We start from the raw sequence: 17,818 nt of genomic DNA on the forward strand, positions 1-17,818 counted from the left end.
TCGTTCGAAGTTGGAATCCGAAATTAGTCGGCCAAGTTCACGAAGGTACCGCTACACTTCCCATCTCCATCGTTTTTCTAAGTAGTTGGGTCTGGGTGTGAGCAAGATAGAACTAGAGAAAAGCCCGCCAAATCTTTGCCGACATCCCGACATGTGTACTTTTGGAGTAGTTCAATGAGAAGCAAAGATCGCTGCAAGGATGTTCATATTGGTTCATATGATGTGAGAAGTGTCGAATTCATCTCGGAATACTTTAAAGCTGAGATTCCATAGTTTTATTCATCTTTTGGTTCAATGATTGAGGATTTTTAATCTGCAAAGTACAAGATGCCTTTAACAATAAAACCTACTCGATACGCTCATCCCGAGGGTCATACCGATGTTTGTTACCATAGCGGTGACAAGTAAGTTCAAAAGCTATAAATTTTGTTTTTTGTTTCATCGAATTCAGAAGTTCATTCAGAAATTAGAACTTTGTTGACTGTATAATTTTTTTGAGCTCATTTTTATGTCCTTTTTATTCATCAAATGTTGCTGAAAGTTTAGCATTTGAATTGTTCCACCTGTTCATAGGAAATTTAAATTTCACAGAATATTAATTTTTTCATTCATACATTATAAATTCAATCAGAGGTGGTCTAGTGACATGTGGAGCTGATGGCGATGTACGATACTGGTTGAATTTAATGGACGATGATCCTTCATCGAGCTGCATAGCTGAACAAGCCACTGCCATTGTTTCCAAGGTAAAAAACTCAAATTTTTTTTACAAATTTTTTAGAAACTACTGTAGAAAAATTTGAACATTAGAATTTTCATTTATTTGGAAATCAAATATAGAAATATGAATAATGACTGGATACAAATTTCAGAATGGAAAATTGTACGCTGGAAATGACAATAACACAGTCCAGATTCTCTCGTTTCCAGACCTTGAGAAAGAAGGTGTTGTTACCAGATTTTCAGCTGCCGTTACAGCGCTGGCCACTACAAAAAATAGCAAGTTGATAGTCTCCGGTGCATGGTAACATTTTTGATCTCTTATGAAAGAATAAATTTTGCCATATAGAAAAAGTAAAAACCGATTTCAGTTGTCCTTGTCTTGTTTTCATTCTTTAGCGACATGAGGATTCAAGTGACTAATATTGAAAGTTTAGAAACTACAGAACTAAGCGGACACGAAGCTCCCATATTAGCTTTATCTCTCGATCCCATGGACGAATTCGTAGTAAGTAAAGTGCAAGTGCACTGTAGTGCTTAGTAAAATTTTTTTTTTTTTCATTATTATCAATTTAATCCAGGCGTCGTCCAGTGCCGACGGTTCGATCAGGATATGGAGCATAAAGGAAAAAAAATCAGTGCACACTTGGAACAATGTAGTGCCCAAATGCAATTCTTTTTTCACAGCCAAATCATACTGTTCCCCGTCTTTTAATCCCAAAGATGGTTCAACCGTTGCTTATCCACACGGCAAAGAAATAATAATTGTCTTTCGGAATTCTTGGAAAGAAAAATGTCACTTGCAGTCTCCGGAACTGCGAACGGTAAGCAAAGTTTTTATCTAGTGTTGGAAATACTAAAATTACTTTTACTAATCTTTTTCTTCTGTTTTTCTAGGATTTGAGTTTATGTAAATATTCCGAGTGCGGAACTCGCATAGCTGGCAGTTCCGTACATGGTGAAATAGTTGTATGGGACGTGGAGAGCGGTGAGACGATAGGATATGTGGAACACCATCAAAATCCAAAGATCACGTCACTTGCTTGGCATTTAGAAAAACCTCATGAATTAGCTTTCTGCGATAGTCTCGGACAATTAGGTTGTGTCGACGTTGTAAGTATTTGAGATTCGAGAGAATTCAAGCAAGAGAGCTAAAATAATTTCTTATCCATATTTGCGAATTGAAATTTCGAAAATGTTCTCAAAATAAGGTGGGACGTGAAAAATCTATGGACGATTTTGTAACTGGGTTTCGAAAAGGTCAGGATGTAATGGACGATTTCGAAATCGGAGGTGATAATCATTCGAACGGAGCCATGAGTGATTTGGAGCACGACGACGAAGACGATGATGGCGAGAATGTGATATCATTGAACAAAATTAAAAAATCGTTAACAGTGGGCGACGACGATGCCAAAAGCCACTCGGACATTGCGAGCGCTATTCGTCTGGACGACGCTAGGAACTTGTTGCCTAAAATTAATTTACAAGAACCATTCCAACCGGGTTCGTCGCCGGTTCATCTCCTCTCACGTTTCATGGTCTGGAACGATACGGGAATCGTCAAATGCTATAACTCGGAACAAGATGATGACTGCAGTATCGAAGTCGAATTCCACGACTCCTCAGTCCATCATTCCATACACATTATTAATTACTTGAGACATACCATGGCAGCTTTGTCGACGCAAGCTTTGGCACTAAGCTGTCCATCAAATGACGGAATCCCCAGCAGACTCGTCGTCGTGGTTTTGCAGGGTATTTTTTTCAGAATATTCACTTTTTTTTTAATTTCCAATTCCTCTATGTGAAATTTTGTTGATCATTTATAATGTCTATTTAAAGATTCGTTCAGTAAAACGTTAAACTCAATGAAAAAATTACTATAATCGTAAAGTAAAGGTATTTCGAGTTGTCTTCCATAGATTTTTTTCAATGTTTGTTCATTTAATCAGGTTGGGGTTCTGGGAACAAGGAATGGTTTGCCGATTTGCCCGAAGGCGAAGAATCTTTGTGCCTTGCAGTAGGCGACACGTTCGTGGCTTTGGCAACATCGAGAAGAAATTTGAGACTATTCATGATCGGTGGTACACAAAGAGAAATAATCGCTTTGCCCGGATCACCTGTAGCCATGAATGCATTTGGAGGCCATCTCGTGGTTGCGTATCACACGGGAGTTGGAACCTCGGGCGATCAGCATATGAATCTCATGTGGATAAGAATAAACGGGCCAAGTTTACGCAATCAAACTCTCAGCGTTCCCCTCGCTCCCTCCACCCAATTGTCCTGGATTGGACTCACTGAACTCGCCTCTCCTACGATCATGGATGAGGAAGGTCTCGTCAAAATATACGATCGAAAAGCTTCGCTGTGGAGAGTGATTTGTGACACCGATCAGCAGGTAAAATCACTCGATTAGCCAATTTTCATGAAACTTTGAAGTTTGACGTTTTTATTGCAACCGCTCCTCAAGTGATTTCTTACGTTCGACTTCCCAATTAATCGGGGGTTTGAAAAATCGTTTTTTTTTTTACTTCCAACTTCATTATTTTCAATTACTAAATAATCCTTTTTCCAATGTTTTTTACAGTGCAAGGGTAAACTGGATCACTTTTTCATAGTCGGCGTGAGCGAAAAAGAGCGAATGATACGTTGTGTGCTGTGCAAGGGCAGTCATTATCCACCAACGACGCCTCGGCCAACTCTCATGGAAATACCCATGACACTTCCTCTTTGCGAGCCGGAATCGGAGAAAACAGGGAAGGAGTTAGTGCTATGGCAGATTGGCAGTAACCCGCACGAGGAGAACGAAGCAGTTCTTTCCCTCATCGCTGTAATGATAATATAATTGATAAATCTAATTTGAAAATTTGGAAATAATCGCAGCTGACGCACATCGATGTGATTCGAATTTCCAGCTGGCCTGTCGCAGCAACGTCGAGTACCGTGCGATCGACATCTGCGAACAAATTGCCTCGGAGAAAGTATTGGAGCTCGCGATTAAGTATGCTGGCAGGATTCAGCGCATGGCACTTGCCAGCAAAATTGAAACGATCGCCGATAAAAAGGAAGAGGACAGTCGGAGCAATTTGCCGAACGACGAAGACATTCAGTTGGCGAATCACAACGATGAAATTGAAAGTGTCGATACTCAAGAGGACATCATGTTAACGCCGACGACCAAATCGAAGTCCGACGTCGTTATCAAGCCAATGTCGTTCAGCGCTAAACGGAGCAATCCGTTTCGCAAAGGCGGCCCTTCGCCGGCCTCCAAAGGTGAGTCATTTGAATTTCAAGTCGACAGTCCCTTTTTCATCATTTGGCACCGAATATATTCGAACTTTCGAACAGGTTTAGTGAGCATGAATTTAATGCCGGAAAAAGCCTCCAAATCAACGCCCCCGAGTTTGCCGTCGAAGCCGGTGCAGCGAAAAACGAGCGGGAAAAAGAATGAAAGTTTTCTCGCCTGGTTGGCGAAAAACAAGTCAGATTTGCACGAGGAATTTCCGGATCTAAACAACCTTGATTTCTCGAAAGCTGCATTAGCCCGATACCAAGAAGAAACCCGTGACAAAGTTGAGGATGCGGAAGAGCTGAAAAAACGCAAGTTATCGAGTCCTGATTCCGAGGACAGCCAGAAAAAACGACCAGCAACCAACAAATTAGCGCAATTTCTTTGTGACAAATGATCAAATAGTTTTTTTATGTCTAACATTATTTATTTTTGGAATATTATAATAAAATTAATTTAACATTTTTTATGTTTTGCCGCATATGAAATTCACACTTTATGTGACATTAAAAATATTCGTCTTTTAATAGAACCGCCATCGTTATTTTCTATTTATTTCCTTTGCACAGCTGCTTCTCACGATCCTCGTTCTTCGAAATCCGGCTGTGAATTTAAACCCGTCACCCATTCCTTTCGCGCATTAACCTCCCGTGTCTGACCTTGAAACAAATTTATGAAGAATAATCGAGTTCAGTCGCTCTGATTTCAGAGCGTTTATGCTCTGAAAACGATAAAGATAGGACTTGCTATCTTTATCGTTTTATTGAGAGTAATAGAAACTCGAAAATTTCATCATTCAAGGCATTTTGTTGGTTCGATTGCCAGAAAATGAAAAATTTGAAAATCCTTCGCATTCTTTTAAACCAAAGCATTAATTTTTCAAAATCGCCTGGAATTTCTCGATTTTCGAATGGAGATCAACCTCCTCGTCGGTTGTCATGTCCCATTCTAATAATATTAATTTTACTTTTTATTTCTTGTATTCTTATTAAAAAAAGAATTCATATATATAATAATGAGACATATTACCTTGCTATCCATCACTGTTGATCCGTTGTCTGATTGTTGTCCGAAGATCTGTTCCTCCGAAATATGTTCTTCAGACATTGGTCACATTGGTCATGAAAGCCACTGATTCCAAAACGTTTGTGGTAACTAAGAAATCTCGCCTAGATCAGCAAGTCCCGTGCGAATACTCCAAAGACCTTGTCACAATCCAATAAATATATGCATATATATATATGGAAATAGCGAGGAAGACTATGTAAAAGATACGTATGTACGTACCGCGATGAACACTTTATGAAAATATTCATTTTCCTGAATCGTCCCTATAGCAGAATACTTTGCACAAATTCGAAACCATTGATTGAAGTGGCAGACGATCGGCTGACGGCGTCGGTCAGGTGAGCTCTATCTAATATAGATGACACTTTTTGAACGGATTTAGAATTATACTTTCGGATACCAAAAAGATATCCTTCAATATTTGCTAATGATATCCAATATGCACATACATCAAGACATCAAATGAATATCATATTTATGATGAGCGGAGTTATCTATATAATATCTATTTTAGGAAATCAATTCTGTTTGATGCCTTAAAACAGTTATCATTTGGAGAATATTGTAAAAAGTTAACTTATAGACAACTCTCTTTTTTCATAAAAGATTTACATGAAAAAGATAACTTTGAGATAGCAGTAAATTAGACAACCCAAAAAAGACAACTTTTAGATAACTGTAAATTCGCTATCATAAAATAAGTTGTCAAGTAGTTATCTAATGGAAATGTCTTAAAGATAACCTTCAAACGGTAATTTATAGTTGGCTTTCGAACATCAGTGCTATTAGGGTACACGAGCATTTAACGATGCTACCCGCCCCTTGTCGCCAATGGTCAGGCGAGCAGGTATTCTTTTCTCTCTTTTCGATTGACCGATATCGCAGGAAACTTTTTTGCCCCGTGAAAAAAAAGGCATAGTGTGCACGCTTCATCAATTGGTCGGTTATTCTTCTGAAATTCTGTACACCGTCAGCAGCGGTTAGTTCGGTGTGAGCTCTGCATGGAACACAATCGTCGAGCTTACGAGTTTTTGTGATCCCGCGTGTGTCGTTGAATTAATGAGCGCGTACGAACTTTCGTAATTAATAGTTTATTGTTATCCGACCGATAGGTTGGCATCGGAAGTAATAACATGACGAACAAAATGAAGCGAGGTGAGTAAATTGTACATCGATTAATTATTCTGAAAATATTATTTTTTGTGCAGTTCTTTTAGATATTTTTTTTTCTGTCTCATCTTCCTTCCTTTCGAAGTAATTTATATATCGAGCACGCGTGTGTTCCACTTTCACGAGTGCTATGCGTCGATCCTGTTGCATCATCCTATCACTACCGGCAGGCCAAATATACACCCCTCGCTTCAAACGAAATTCCACTCTGACGCTTTCTTTTGACTCTCTCCCATTTCCACGAAACACAAAACTGGTTTTATTGGTAATATTGAGATAGTGTCGATTATTCGTTAAGACACTAACTCCACATCTTTTTTGTTAAATTCTGAGAAATTTTTCGAAATATTTTTGTTTGCATTTGAGTCTACCGAAAAATGATTTCTTCGTGTCAAATTTATTACGACCTCTCACAGTCTTGTTTTGTTTCTGTAACGCTATCTCAGCCCGCGTATATTGTTTTATTATTATGGCCTCGCAGGAACCTGTGATTACGAAAGCGATTTCGAGTACGTGCGACCATATACCGAAAATTCTACTTCTCGGTCTTTCTTCACTAACGGGACGTTGGAAGATTTTTTAACGATTTTCTGAAAGATTTCCCAACCCGAATTCGTTATCGAATACTTTGTACATTAATAAAACCGAGATTGTAAAAAAAGACTATTACGGATGGATCGTTTTTTATCTCACGATGTTCGTAGAAGGTAGAAGTCTTCGTGTAATTACAAACGGGACACGCGCAAGAAGACGGTAAACGATACACTCGTGGTTTGCGGTAGTGTAACGTGAGATTCTACGCTACAGTAAACTCCCCCATATTTCTCCTAATAGTGTGCGAAGTAAGCTGTCACTGAAGCATTGCAATTAGTACAACTATGAAAAAATCGACTGTGTTCGCACGTGTCCTATGATATCGCGTTCTCTTGACATTGAGGTTTTGTTTTCTTTGTTATTTTCTTTTATTCGAATAATTTATTTCAGTTTTTGTTCAGTAATTCCGAGAATTAATACCCTCGAGAAAGAAAATGAGCTTACTCAACACATTTTTGGAATTTCGTCCTTCGGAATTCGACATTTTGTGTATTGGTCCGCGTGCGTGTTCATTCGAAATAACTTTCTCCTGAGACGGAGGGGAAATTGAGGCGTTTTCTATTCTCGTACTTCATTTACGTCGGCCATTTTTTGAGGTCGAATCGATAACAATAATTACAATGTAAAAATGGTCAAAAAAATAACAAACATTGCAGATTACGAGACTCTCGACGCGATCCAAGAGGCCATGGGAGCGATGGGACCTTGGCACGTGATTATAGCGGTTGCTCTCTCGCTCGTCAATTTTCCAGTAGCTTGGAATCAATTGTCAATAGCTTTTATAGCGCCACCGGCTAATTTCACTTGCTTGTCGCCGGTGTCCGTTGACAATTCGACAACCTCAAGATGCGAAGTGTCCCTTGGTAACGGAACAATCGAGAAATGTCACGAGTTCGAATACGACAGAAGTATTTTCACGGAAACGATCATAACGGAGGTTTGACTCAAATTTATTTAAAAATCATTTTTCTCCATCGAAAAATTCGTCGCTTCAAGTGAGCGATTCTTCAACGATGCGTTCATTCGAAAATCAAGTTTTTTTTTCGACTCGTTGAAATTTCGAACGAATTTATATTTGGTTTATGAAAAAAATGTATTTTTCAGTGGAATTTAGTATGCGATCGTGCACAGCTCGCAAATCTTGCACAATCTTGCACGATGTTTGGAATTCTCGTTGGAAACATGGTGTTCAGTGCAATGGCTGACAGGTATGTCCGAAAATCAAAATAATTTTTAAAACAAATATTTCAATGAAAACGCTTTCGTACGAAAAACAATTTTTGCCATTTGTTCGCATCGGAAATTGATAAAATGTTGAAAAATTCGTTCAATCACAAATAATTTTCGCAAAGTAGTAAAAAATCATTTTTTCATCGTTTTCAGAATCGGCCGAAAGATCCCCTTGATGATAGCTGTGATCATCCAATCGCTCACTGGCTTGTTGAGCACATTTGTACCATGGTACGAATTGTTTTTGGTCTTGAAATTCGTGTCAGCTGTCGCGACTGGCGGCACGATGCTCATTACTTTCGTTCTTCGTAAGTGGTTTTATATACACGCCGTTGGAAGAGCCAAGTGACATTTGGACTCAATTAAAATCATATCAATTGAAGGGTTAATCACGAAGATGTATTAATTGCAGTGATGGAGATCGTGGGCATCGAGTGGCGAGCGACACTCTCCGTGTTATTCCACATCCCATTTCTGCTTGGCTATTTGTCTAATCCTCTCGTATCTTATCTGACAAGATCCTGGAAGAGTTTCCAATTGGCTGTTTCCCTCCCACCGATCTTGCTGCTCTCGTATTATTGGTAAGATTTCAATATTTATATTTCGGTATATTTATCGTCACTGCATTTGGAAACGAGTGAGATAAATCATAATCATTAACGTTGTGAGCTTGAAGACTATATTCGACGAAGTGGCTTTCGAAATTCGACAAATTTATTTTTCTTCTGAGAAAACAGTGGGTCGGTCGATCCACTGGAAGCGAAAGTTTAATCAATTGGAATTTCAAATCTCAAACCTTCATTACTCCCAATCAAAATGTTGAGCTGACTCGAGGGATGCTGGGGGAGAATCAGACGGTCGATGAGAATGTAAAAATTCGAATGCTGCGTGTGTTTTTCACAATTCTCGTACAGTCGAAATTCTTGGAGTAAAGTTACTATGGCACTCGTGCCTCGAAATACATCTTGAAATAATCGTTTTAAATAAGACTCAGCTGACAATGAAATTCATTAAATTAATTTCTTCCAGGATAATCCCTGAATCTCCGCGCTGGTTACTGGCTGTAGGAAAAGTGAGAAAAGCTCGTAGCATATTGACTAAAGCAGCGAACCGAAATGAAATACCATTGGAGAAAGTAACGCTTGCAGTAAATTGTCACGAGGACCACAGTAAACGAAGGAGTGAAAGGACTCACGAAAAGTATAACATAACGCACTTGTTCAGAACCCCAAATATGCGAAAAAAGAGTATTTGCATAGCGATCAATTGGTTCATGCTTGGAACTTGTTATTTCGGATTCTCCCAGTACATCAGTCACTTGGCAGGGAATATTTTTATAAACGTTGCGATTTCTGGTTAGTATAATTGTGGGTAAACACTAAAATAAAAATGTTGAAACTTCACTTATTGATAAGTTCGTTTGGTGTTTGACAATGTGTAAAAAAAACTTTTCTGTTTTCAGCTTTTATGCAACTGCCCGGAACGCTGGTAGTTCTTCTTTTGATCTCGCGCGTATCTCGTTTGAAACTTTTGATCGGTGGAAATTTGTTGGCAAGTTGTAGTTTATTGCTGATAACGCTGTTCGACAATTCACTCGCTCAGATATCACTCTCGGGTCTGGGCCTTGCTGGCATGTCCATAAGCTTCCCGACCATTTATCTCTACTCTGGAGAACTTTTCCCAACTGTTGTTAGAAACAACGGCATAGGCATGTGCAGCGTATCGGCAAGAATCGGCAGCATGATCGCGCCCTTCATAGCGACGATGGTAAATCGATCCATTTCATTCATTTTCTCACATGTTATTCGTTGTTATTTCAACTAGTTTTTCAATTTTTATGTAATCAGCGGTAAACCAATTCTCAATAAATTTTTTTTCACAGGGAAGCCTGGTGGTTTGGCTACCTCCGGTGCTTTTCGGAGTTGGTCCGCTCTTGGGAGCAGCTCTGTGTTTCTTCTTGCCTGAAACGATGAACTGTGAATTGCCAGAGACGATCGAGGACGGTGAAAATTTTAGAAAGTAAGCTCTGACTCGTGTTGACACGTTTCTTTTCTCTGGCTGTGTTGTGAAGCGTTTGTTTTTACGGAACGACTCGACTAATGTCGTTGAATTTTTTGTTGTTACTGTGACATTGATAATAATGACAGAAACTGTGTGATAAAAACCAAAAAATAGAATCTGAATTATATTGTTGGAAGAAACCTAATTCATAACTCATCTTTTGTTCCTCGAATCAGTCACATTGCATCACTGGATCACAATCATTGTCATCATCATGATCACACTATTCACTCTCTTTTATAGGAAAAAGAAGACCGCACCCGAGCCCACGGAAGAAAGTTGAGCAATAAATAAACAATAAAAAAACGGCCATTTTAAAATACGAAATAAGAGAAACGCTGGGAATTATACGAAAGAATCTACCTCAAGGAGCGACGAGGATCAAAACTAAGATCAAAACTCAATCCACGCAGTATTGTTAGCTAGTATCGACATCATTTATCATCGTCATGCAATGAGTATTTTTTGTTGTCACTTTAGCTAACGATCATTTTTAGCTAACGAACTAAAAACTTTCAATAACTTTTTTTATATACATCGAGATTTCTCCATGTACGAATTTTTTTCAAATTCGTCCGTTCACCTGTCGACGAAAAGATTTTAACGAACAAAGCAATCGTTATTATTATACACAGAGAGGGAATTTTTTATTAAATCGACGAAACTCGCGCTGTTTTATATACACGAAACTGCCTTATCTAAGTTTGTAGAAAAAAAAATTATAAATCGACCTCGCTGACAACTCGCAGGAACGAGCAATCACCGAAAGGGTCATTCACCGGCCTTAATTCGCAACGATAATTATTATTAATTATTAGGACGGTGTCGAAGTGTCCAATTTCTTCAATCGTACGATTCCGTTTCCTTTTTTCCACGATTTGATTTAAGTCCACTGAAGTAATTTAATATTTACGTAGGCGTTTGCCCCAGATATAGCACTTTGTTCGGCAACGCCGTTACAACGCCATTAGTCCTTTTGTGCACCGCGTCGAACATTTGATTGCCATATTTGACTGTACTGCTGAGAGAGCCGAGCCAAGATGACACTATTCCTTTCGAAGGTGATTTTTCCAAGCTCATCGAAGTTGAGCCTGCAATTAAGAATGTGCAATGAAAAACAAGAGAAATTAACATTTATTTAACGGCCAAATTTTTCATTGTTTTTTGGTGCTGGTTCCTTGAATATTTGTAAATCTTTGGGAATTATTTTGGTACGTTACTTATAACTTTTAATTTTTAACTTGATATAATTTTATGTTATGATTACCCCACAAAATGTGACACAATTCCATCAGCTCGAAGCTTCTATCATTTGTAAGCTCTTGAATTCCGATCCACTTACCGATAAGAAATTTGAGAATCGTTTGGTTGACAATTTCCGGTGACTCCTGATGCGGAAAATGTTGTGCATCGGTGACAACTTTGATACTAAATCTCGCGAGATATTCGCTACTCTGTACGACTTTTTCCAACGATAAACAGGGGTCGAGATTGCCAACGATGAGCAACGTCTGATTGCAAATAGGCTCGCTGGTTGTCATGTTCAATCGAGTGAACGGCAAATTGCGGTAATAATTTATTGCCCCCGTCCAATCCTCTGCGAATTATTTTATAGAGTTTCATATGTCGCACAAGTATTATCGTATACTTTATACTTTTATGGCATTCTAATAAATTGTCGAGTTTTCAACTCTATCGAGATATTTAATCTTATTTTCTTTATAAATTTGTACATTTTTATTCAACGTATTTTGACCATGTAATAACCATTTTTATTTTATATTTCAACAGATTTGACTCGAACAAGTCGAAGTTTACAAGACCAAAAATGGGAGGTTCGACTCACCCGTTCGACTGAAAGCATATTTATATGCTTCCATGTAATTCTTCTCGGTGGTTTCATTGACGTGGAGATGTTTGAAGGTGTCGTTGATGATCGAGATGTCTTCTTTGAGTGCGTCGATTTCCGGCAGGAAGGGCAACCTGCTGAAGTGGATCCATCTGGAAGAAATGGAAGTGATGGCATCAAACGTGCAATTTTGAATTTTCAAATACTCCATTCTCGTTCCACCAACTTTCCATCCCAAGCTGCATCCTTGGACGAACCGTGCCAATAGTGATTCGGATGTGGACTCGATATAGCCACGAATTTGTGCACGAGTTCACCGTGAAGCGCGAGCATGTACCAGCCCAGAAGACCACCGAGATCGTGGCCGATAATACTGCAGTTTTTCACTCCGAGCGCAAGTACAAATTGCCTGAGCTCGTCGATCAGGATCTCAATTTTGTAGGATCGTCTGTTCGATGGCTTGTCACTGTCTCCGAAACCTTTGAGATCCAGAGCCACGACTCTAGGACAAAATCACTTGAAGATTTTTTACTTGATTCCACTTTTTCGCAACTGACCTTAGTTTTTTTTTGTTTTTTCACTTTGATTCAAGATTCTCACCTAAAGTGCTCCGACAGCGGAGATATTTGTTCCCTCCACGTCAACCAACAATCCGGAAATCCGTGCAGTAGCAAGAGAAGCGGATTCGATCGATCCCCGGCTTCGACGTAGTGAAATTTCACCCCCTGTGCAACGATTGGTTTTCACATTCCTTATTTTTATATCGAATTCAAATTTTCTCATCCCATAAGCAAAAAGATCGTTTCCGATCATCAGCCAAGGCCAATCCACTCTCTCAACTCAGAGCCACATATTTTTTTGGTTTCTTTCCTTATTCATTTTTCATGATGGAGAAATTATTCTCGAAGACGTCACAAAAGATGATGAAAAACAAAAACTAACATTATCGATTCGTTCTCGCGCTATCGCGCGGGGGTCACAAGGGGCTCGAAAAGTGCACGAAGTTATTCTTTCCCCAAAGTTTCGACAAGCGTTCGTCGCACGGGCATTCGTCACAGAAATTTCAACTGCATGTTCAGGTTTTGGGATCGATTTGAAAATTTGAATCGGAGCATTCAAAGTATATTCAAAAGCGATAAAGTCAGTTTTCACAACTCATAAGCTCACCTTGATTTTGACATAGGAATGCTTCCCAAGACTGTTGTCAACGAGACACGGTGGTGGGTTGTCTCGCTGTCGGAGAACGAAAAATTTCTTGGGGTCCCAGGCCCATTTGACGAGACGTTTTACTATGAGGTACAGGCCGAAGACGAAAGACAGGAAATGAAGTTTCGCAATCTCCCAATAAGAGACCCGCACGATTTTCGGGTCCATTTTGCACTTTTTCAATGAACTTTTTTTCCAAAATTTCTTCACTCTCACCAAATTGATGAAAACCAATTTAAACAAAAACTGAATAAAACAGTCGGAGCACATTCGTCGGAGGAAGTTCGAGGGTCAGAATTTCGGAAGATTCTCGAGTTTCTACACCCACGAAGTGGAGATTTTTTCTTCGAAGGTAGCTTTGTAGATATTTTTTCGATTCTCGTCCAGTTATCTCGTCCGACAGAGTCGTAATTCCGTGAGCCCGCGTCAGATTATACCTGCCTGGGTAACGGCAAGCTTAGGAAGAAAATTATCCCCGTGGCCGGGCCGTTCCAAATTTTTCTCTTTCCCGTCCCGTCCTGCGATGATTAATACCACAAAAATACACTTTCAAGTCAATACATACTTTTGAGTCGAAAAAATGAAGTTTTTTCACATTGCACTCAGTTTTTTGGCTCCCTGCAACGACATTCGTCTTCCTCCGAAGTTCACGTTTTGTAATCTTGAGAAATCACTTTTTTACGCATTTTTTTGGTCTCCTCGCAAATTCACGTGTATTCACGTGATTCTTTTCGAATCTCATGCTTTCCTCGCCTTTGGTATTATTCGGGGGCACAATCTCGAGTGAGCATTCTCGAGCTTCGATTCTGGACTGTGACCTTTACTTGAAAGCCTTTAGTTATATATACGCTTCCAATACGAACGTCGTTTTGAGGCAACTTCTTATCTCGATATAGCGTGATGTCTTACCCGTTCTGATAGCAATCCGCAATCCGCGCGCGCCTGTGCTCCAACTCTTGTTTTCACAGTTATTTTGCACCATTAAGGTTGTTTGGTTGTGTGTGATTTGAAAGATAAAAAATAATATATGTACGCACAATATTTACGGTAAATTTTGATTGAATAAAAAGGGTAACAAAATTTGGATTTAGATGTTCGCAGGTTTTTCAAAATTATCGAATTTTTGAAATTCCGATGATGTGGGACTCAGATTTGCACGAGAAAACTCGAAAGAAATATTTTTTATTGTCATTCGGATTGAGAAACGTAAAAAAATGTAATTTTTGTTTTGAATTTGGTTTCCACGTCGATATGTGGAGTAAGTTTGGTTGTGGTCTGATTCCAGGTCGTTCCACCTGTGAGTGGCAGGAATAAAAGACCAAAGAAAGCTCTTTGACTCGTGAAATGAGTTATTCCAGTTCGCAGCATCCGAAATGCTCGGACTAAACTTTCTCGTATTTTTAGCGGTGTTTTTCCTTCCAATTGGTAAAGTTTGTCGAATTATTCGATATCGATTGGATTGACAGCAGGAGGACAAGAATTCAATTATTTGAAAACCGAATGAAAAAAATGCATCTTCGGTCGATAACAAAGGGAAATTCTGGCCAAATGACCGACCATCGATACAAGAAATCGACCAATCAATTTTTACCATCTGTTGGTAAAAAAAGTGCCTGCTTTTTCTCAACGTTTTGACATCGGTATCGTTTTTTCCTCTTTAAAATATTTATTTCGATTTCAAACGATCATTCAAAGAGGTTCGTTTCCACGGGAATGGAAACTTTGGGTGGATGAAAAAAAAACTGGCAGCGGTGGGATTCGAACCCACGCCTCCGAAGAGACTGGTGCCTTAAACCAGCGCCTTAGACCGCTCGGCCACGCTACCTTGTATAAACAAATCCTTGCAGCATTTTCATCCAGCATTTTTTTTATAATTATTTTTAACTTTCATTTCTATCGAATTTTTTTGTGTAGAACAACTATACTTTCAATTAATTTAAAAAATATTCATTCAAGGTTAATAAGTTTAATGTATTTGATTATTGATGCTCTTCATAGGTTTCATTTATTTAACAACTTTTTGTGAGGCTGCTTTCGGGGGAAGCAAATGTACTTGTCTCACTTTTTTTACAGCATTTTTGCTGTTTTTTGCGGGGATTTGTCCACTTTTTGTATGGAATTCATGTCAATTTATTGTGCAAGTACTCGAATGATGCAAAACGATCAGTATTTTTCCCCCTGTTATAGCAAAGTATGACAATATGTTGTCTAAAGTAATTTGCTCATGAAATAGTTGCTTGGTAAAAAATCTCATTTTTAGTTTGTTCCAAAAAGAACATGTATGTAACTATTTTTAGCATTCCTCGGCCAACTTCTTTTCTCAATTTTAGCATCATCTGCAAAAATCCATGAAGAAGTACCTGTTCCCAACATACTTGTATAACGACCTTCGAAAACGGTTTGACCGTGATTTTTTATGATTTACCTTGAAGACTGTTGCATTGAGTAAAATTGGGGACGGTTCAAAATTTTGTCCAAACTAATCTGGCGGATAGTAGTCAATCCAAAAAATTGTCCAATAAGCTAGCAGACGCTAGTCAATCGTGCACTCCATTAAAATCTTTGGGAATGAAATATTTCTTTAATATTCACGTTTACACAGCTGTTCCAAATTCTGAAGTTTTAAAAAGTCTCGATGCCTGATAATCTCAAAACCGTCAATATTAACTCAAAAAACATAACAAGAAATCCCGATCTTTCTTAAATATATATCTCCGTACTAACGAACACGAACCGAAAACAAATTAATCACACGCGATCTTTATAACTTTATATATTCAAGCACAGCTGTCACTGTTTTGTATATGTATGAAGGATGGCATGGGCTGTTACATCATGAACACAGTCTCACATATAACCAGAATTTCTAGATACAATTAGTGTCACTAGACAGAGCAACTGCTGAACGTCAGAAAATGTTTGCGAAAAATGCCACCCTTTTTCGACGATATTGAAAAATGAAATCGATATATTTCTTATATGTCATAAGCTACAAGGTTTCAATTAGTCACGATCGAAAGAGAAAAAAAAATAAAAAATACGTGAACTAATAACATCTTTGAAAAGGCTGTAATTTATTAAATATCGGTGAAACTATTTTCGAAAACCGTTCGAAACCACTCTGCTTTCGGTAAAGACTCTAGTATAGCGACTCGTCTTCATCTTACTATAGATTTGTAAATGTACTTGTCTCGAGTCGCTACCGCGACTCTAGATTACTTCACCGTGCTGGAAATATAGAATTTCGCAATTTTTTCGGGCTCTCATAGGTTCATATGGAAAAAAAATATGTGAAAATGAAAAAAAAATGTGGAATTTTTGTTGCAGACAATAATTACGATTTCCACATTGTACACAGCTGAGAAACTTGGACAATCAGACTTGGCGCATAACCGATGTACAAATTAGTATTTCTTACATTAAAAAAATGTTTTTGTACTCTTGAAGTAACCTTGAAACTATACCGAATGGTTCGTTACACACGGTGAGTTATTTCCGTCTATCTTAAAAACATTCTCGAAAACAATAGATTTTTTGACTTTCTAAAGCAGCACTCCCTTAAGACGCGCCAATAAATGACGAGTCGGAAGAGCCTGCAAAAATAAAAAAAAAAAACTTTTATCAACTTGTTCATCACCCACAAGTGTAAAGAGATGAATCCTGAAAAGAAATTTACTCCAGAAACCAAAAAATGGGTAAGAACACAATCATTGACAGTTTATCATCAAATTTTCTTCGGACTCGAATTCCCAGGACAATTTCCATAGTTTTTGGATAAAAAAACCAAGACACCGCAGCAGCCCCGGGATTGAGACTTTTTGGAGTAACACTTTTGGAATTTTAAAAATTATCGAAAGTCTCACTTTTCCCTCCTCAATATTCCCATTTCTTCAAAGTGTATTTTCCATCCCTGAATAATTTCACGCGGAATTCAGTGAAATTCAGTTTTCAACACGACTAAAGTCGATTCCAAAAAAAAAATGTTGATCCCCCGTTCGATCTCGATTTCCCATCCGGATTTCCTCGTCGATTTTCCTCCCCACAAGTTTTTTTCGTTCGAAAGATAGTAACGAGAGATTTCGCGTTTGTCACGTGCACATCGGAGGCAAATAGGAAAAAAGATGTTGCTGTCGTCATGAGATAAGGAAATGAATAATTGCAGTTGCTCAAGGGTTCTGGATCAATATTTCCTCTGGAGGTAGACTGAAATGCTGTGTAAGTATAACTCGACGAGCAACAAGGAGTTCGTACACTTCCGGCGAGTCGTTACACAAGGAAGGAAACGAGGAAGGCTACGTTTACCTGCACTTCCCTTCGCCTCTTCCTCCCTCCCCTCGCCCACCTGTCTAATGACAACATTCTGTAACCTCCACGTTGGCGTCAAATAATCAACGTGTATTTGATATTCGCTATTTATCACCGGTAAACACTTATTAACCAATTGATTCGTATAAACGATGAGTCTGCTCATATTTATCCTCCTTCGCCGACGCACTCTCGAGGGGAGTCATTACTTTTATTGCTTCGCTAATCGGCTTCGATCATTTCCTATTTTTCGTCCATTCCCTCATTCTTTTTCATTATATTGCAATCCAATTATTATATTTTTTCCTTTAATATTTGAGTGG

At 38.6% G+C, this 17,818-nt stretch overlaps 3 protein-coding genes, 1 long non-coding RNA gene and 1 other non-coding gene across 8 annotated transcripts; 2 read left to right on the plus strand and 3 right to left on the minus strand.

Annotated features, from left to right (window-relative positions):
- Positions 1-120: 120 nt before the first annotated feature.
- Positions 121-4,544, plus strand: Ctf4 (Chromosome transmission fidelity 4). Its single transcript, XM_043425705.1, has 11 exons — positions 121-404; positions 632-746; positions 873-1,024; positions 1,120-1,228; positions 1,302-1,544; positions 1,618-1,833; positions 1,932-2,478; positions 2,676-3,121; positions 3,311-3,553; positions 3,639-3,996; positions 4,072-4,544. Exons 1-11 carry the CDS (start codon positions 328-330, stop codon positions 4,407-4,409), a joined length of 2,844 nt encoding a protein of 947 aa, XP_043281640.1. The 5' UTR covers positions 121-327; the 3' UTR covers positions 4,410-4,544.
- Positions 4,448-7,177, minus strand: LOC122414436 (uncharacterized). Of its 2 annotated transcripts, none has more exons than XR_006261760.1 (5): positions 6,921-7,177; positions 5,823-6,040; positions 5,300-5,429; positions 5,042-5,217; positions 4,448-4,671 (listed from the first exon to the last, which is right to left on the minus strand). It is a non-coding gene; the product is annotated as an uncharacterized lncRNA (long non-coding RNA). The 2 variants fall into 2 exon arrangements; XR_006261759.1 differs by having other exon boundaries at positions 4,451-4,671; positions 5,823-6,840; positions 6,921-7,170.
- On the plus strand, positions 6,097-12,062 carry LOC122414434 (organic cation transporter protein-like). 3 transcript variants are annotated; one of them, XM_043425707.1, is made up of 9 exons: positions 6,097-6,235; positions 7,501-7,781; positions 7,949-8,052; positions 8,228-8,382; positions 8,487-8,655; positions 9,104-9,429; positions 9,537-9,841; positions 9,957-10,093; positions 11,927-12,062. In XM_043425707.1, the coding sequence occupies exons 1-9, from the start codon at positions 6,214-6,216 to the stop codon at positions 11,991-11,993; spliced, it is 1,566 nt and encodes a 521-aa protein (XP_043281642.1). In that variant the 5' UTR covers positions 6,097-6,213; the 3' UTR covers positions 11,994-12,062. The 3 variants fall into 3 exon arrangements, with proteins under 3 accessions (XP_043281642.1, XP_043281641.1, XP_043281643.1); XM_043425706.1 differs by lacking the exon at positions 6,097-6,235 and having other exon boundaries at positions 7,458-7,781; XM_043425708.1 differs by lacking the exons at positions 6,097-6,235; positions 11,927-12,062 and adding an exon at positions 10,379-10,771 and having other exon boundaries at positions 7,458-7,781.
- On the minus strand, positions 10,755-14,073 carry LOC122414435 (epoxide hydrolase 4-like). The gene is made up of 6 exons (XM_043425709.1): positions 13,152-14,073; positions 12,585-12,709; positions 12,211-12,486; positions 11,982-12,136; positions 11,478-11,732; positions 10,755-11,226 (listed from the first exon to the last, which is right to left on the minus strand). The coding sequence occupies exons 1-6, from the start codon at positions 13,458-13,460 to the stop codon at positions 11,045-11,047; spliced, it is 1,302 nt and encodes a 433-aa protein (XP_043281644.1). The 5' UTR covers positions 13,461-14,073; the 3' UTR covers positions 10,755-11,044.
- An 860-nt stretch (positions 14,074-14,933) lies between these two features.
- TRNAL-AAG (transfer RNA leucine (anticodon AAG)) lies at positions 14,934-15,015 on the minus strand. Its single transcript has one exon. It is a non-coding gene; the product is annotated as a tRNA-Leu (tRNA).
- Between the last annotated feature and the right edge of the window lie 2,803 nt (positions 15,016-17,818).

The sequence above is a fragment of the Venturia canescens genome, chromosome 8, assembly GCF_019457755.1.
Source record: "Venturia canescens isolate UGA chromosome 8, ASM1945775v1, whole genome shotgun sequence".
Lineage (NCBI taxonomy): Eukaryota > Metazoa > Arthropoda > Insecta > Hymenoptera > Ichneumonidae > Venturia > Venturia canescens.

What these genes read in the sequence shown, in the direction of transcription:
- Ctf4 (XM_043425705.1), top strand. Translation starts at nt 328, where the DNA reads ATGCCTTTAACAATAAAACCTACTCGATACGCTCATCCCGAGGGTCAT. An exon ending in TTGATAGTCTCCGGTGCATG is followed by an intron (nt 1,025 to 1,119) that starts GTAACATTTTTG and finishes TTCATTCTTTAG; the next exon opens with CGACATGAGGATTCAAGTGA. An exon ending in AGTCTCCGGAACTGCGAACG is followed by an intron (nt 1,545 to 1,617) that starts GTAAGCAAAGTT and finishes CTGTTTTTCTAG; the next exon opens with GATTTGAGTTTATGTAAATA.
- LOC122414435 (XM_043425709.1), bottom strand. Translation starts at nt 13,460, where the DNA reads ATGTGCTCCGACTGTTTTATTCAGTTTTTGTTTAAATTGGTTTTCATC. An exon ending in CCGCTGTCGGAGCACTTTAG is followed by an intron (nt 12,487 to 12,584) that starts GTGAGAATCTTG and finishes ATTTTGTCCTAG; the next exon opens with AGTCGTGGCTCTGGATCTCA. An exon ending in GATTCTCAAATTTCTTATCG is followed by an intron (nt 11,227 to 11,477) that starts GTAAGTGGATCG and finishes TCTTAATTGCAG; the next exon opens with GCTCAACTTCGATGAGCTTG.
- LOC122414434 (XM_043425706.1), top strand. Translation starts at nt 7,473, where the DNA reads ATGGTCAAAAAAATAACAAACATTGCAGATTACGAGACTCTCGACGCG. An exon ending in CGGAAACGATCATAACGGAG is followed by an intron (nt 7,782 to 7,948) that starts GTTTGACTCAAA and finishes TGTATTTTTCAG; the next exon opens with TGGAATTTAGTATGCGATCG. An exon ending in TTGCTGCTCTCGTATTATTG is followed by an intron (nt 8,656 to 9,103) that starts GTAAGATTTCAA and finishes AATTTCTTCCAG; the next exon opens with GATAATCCCTGAATCTCCGC.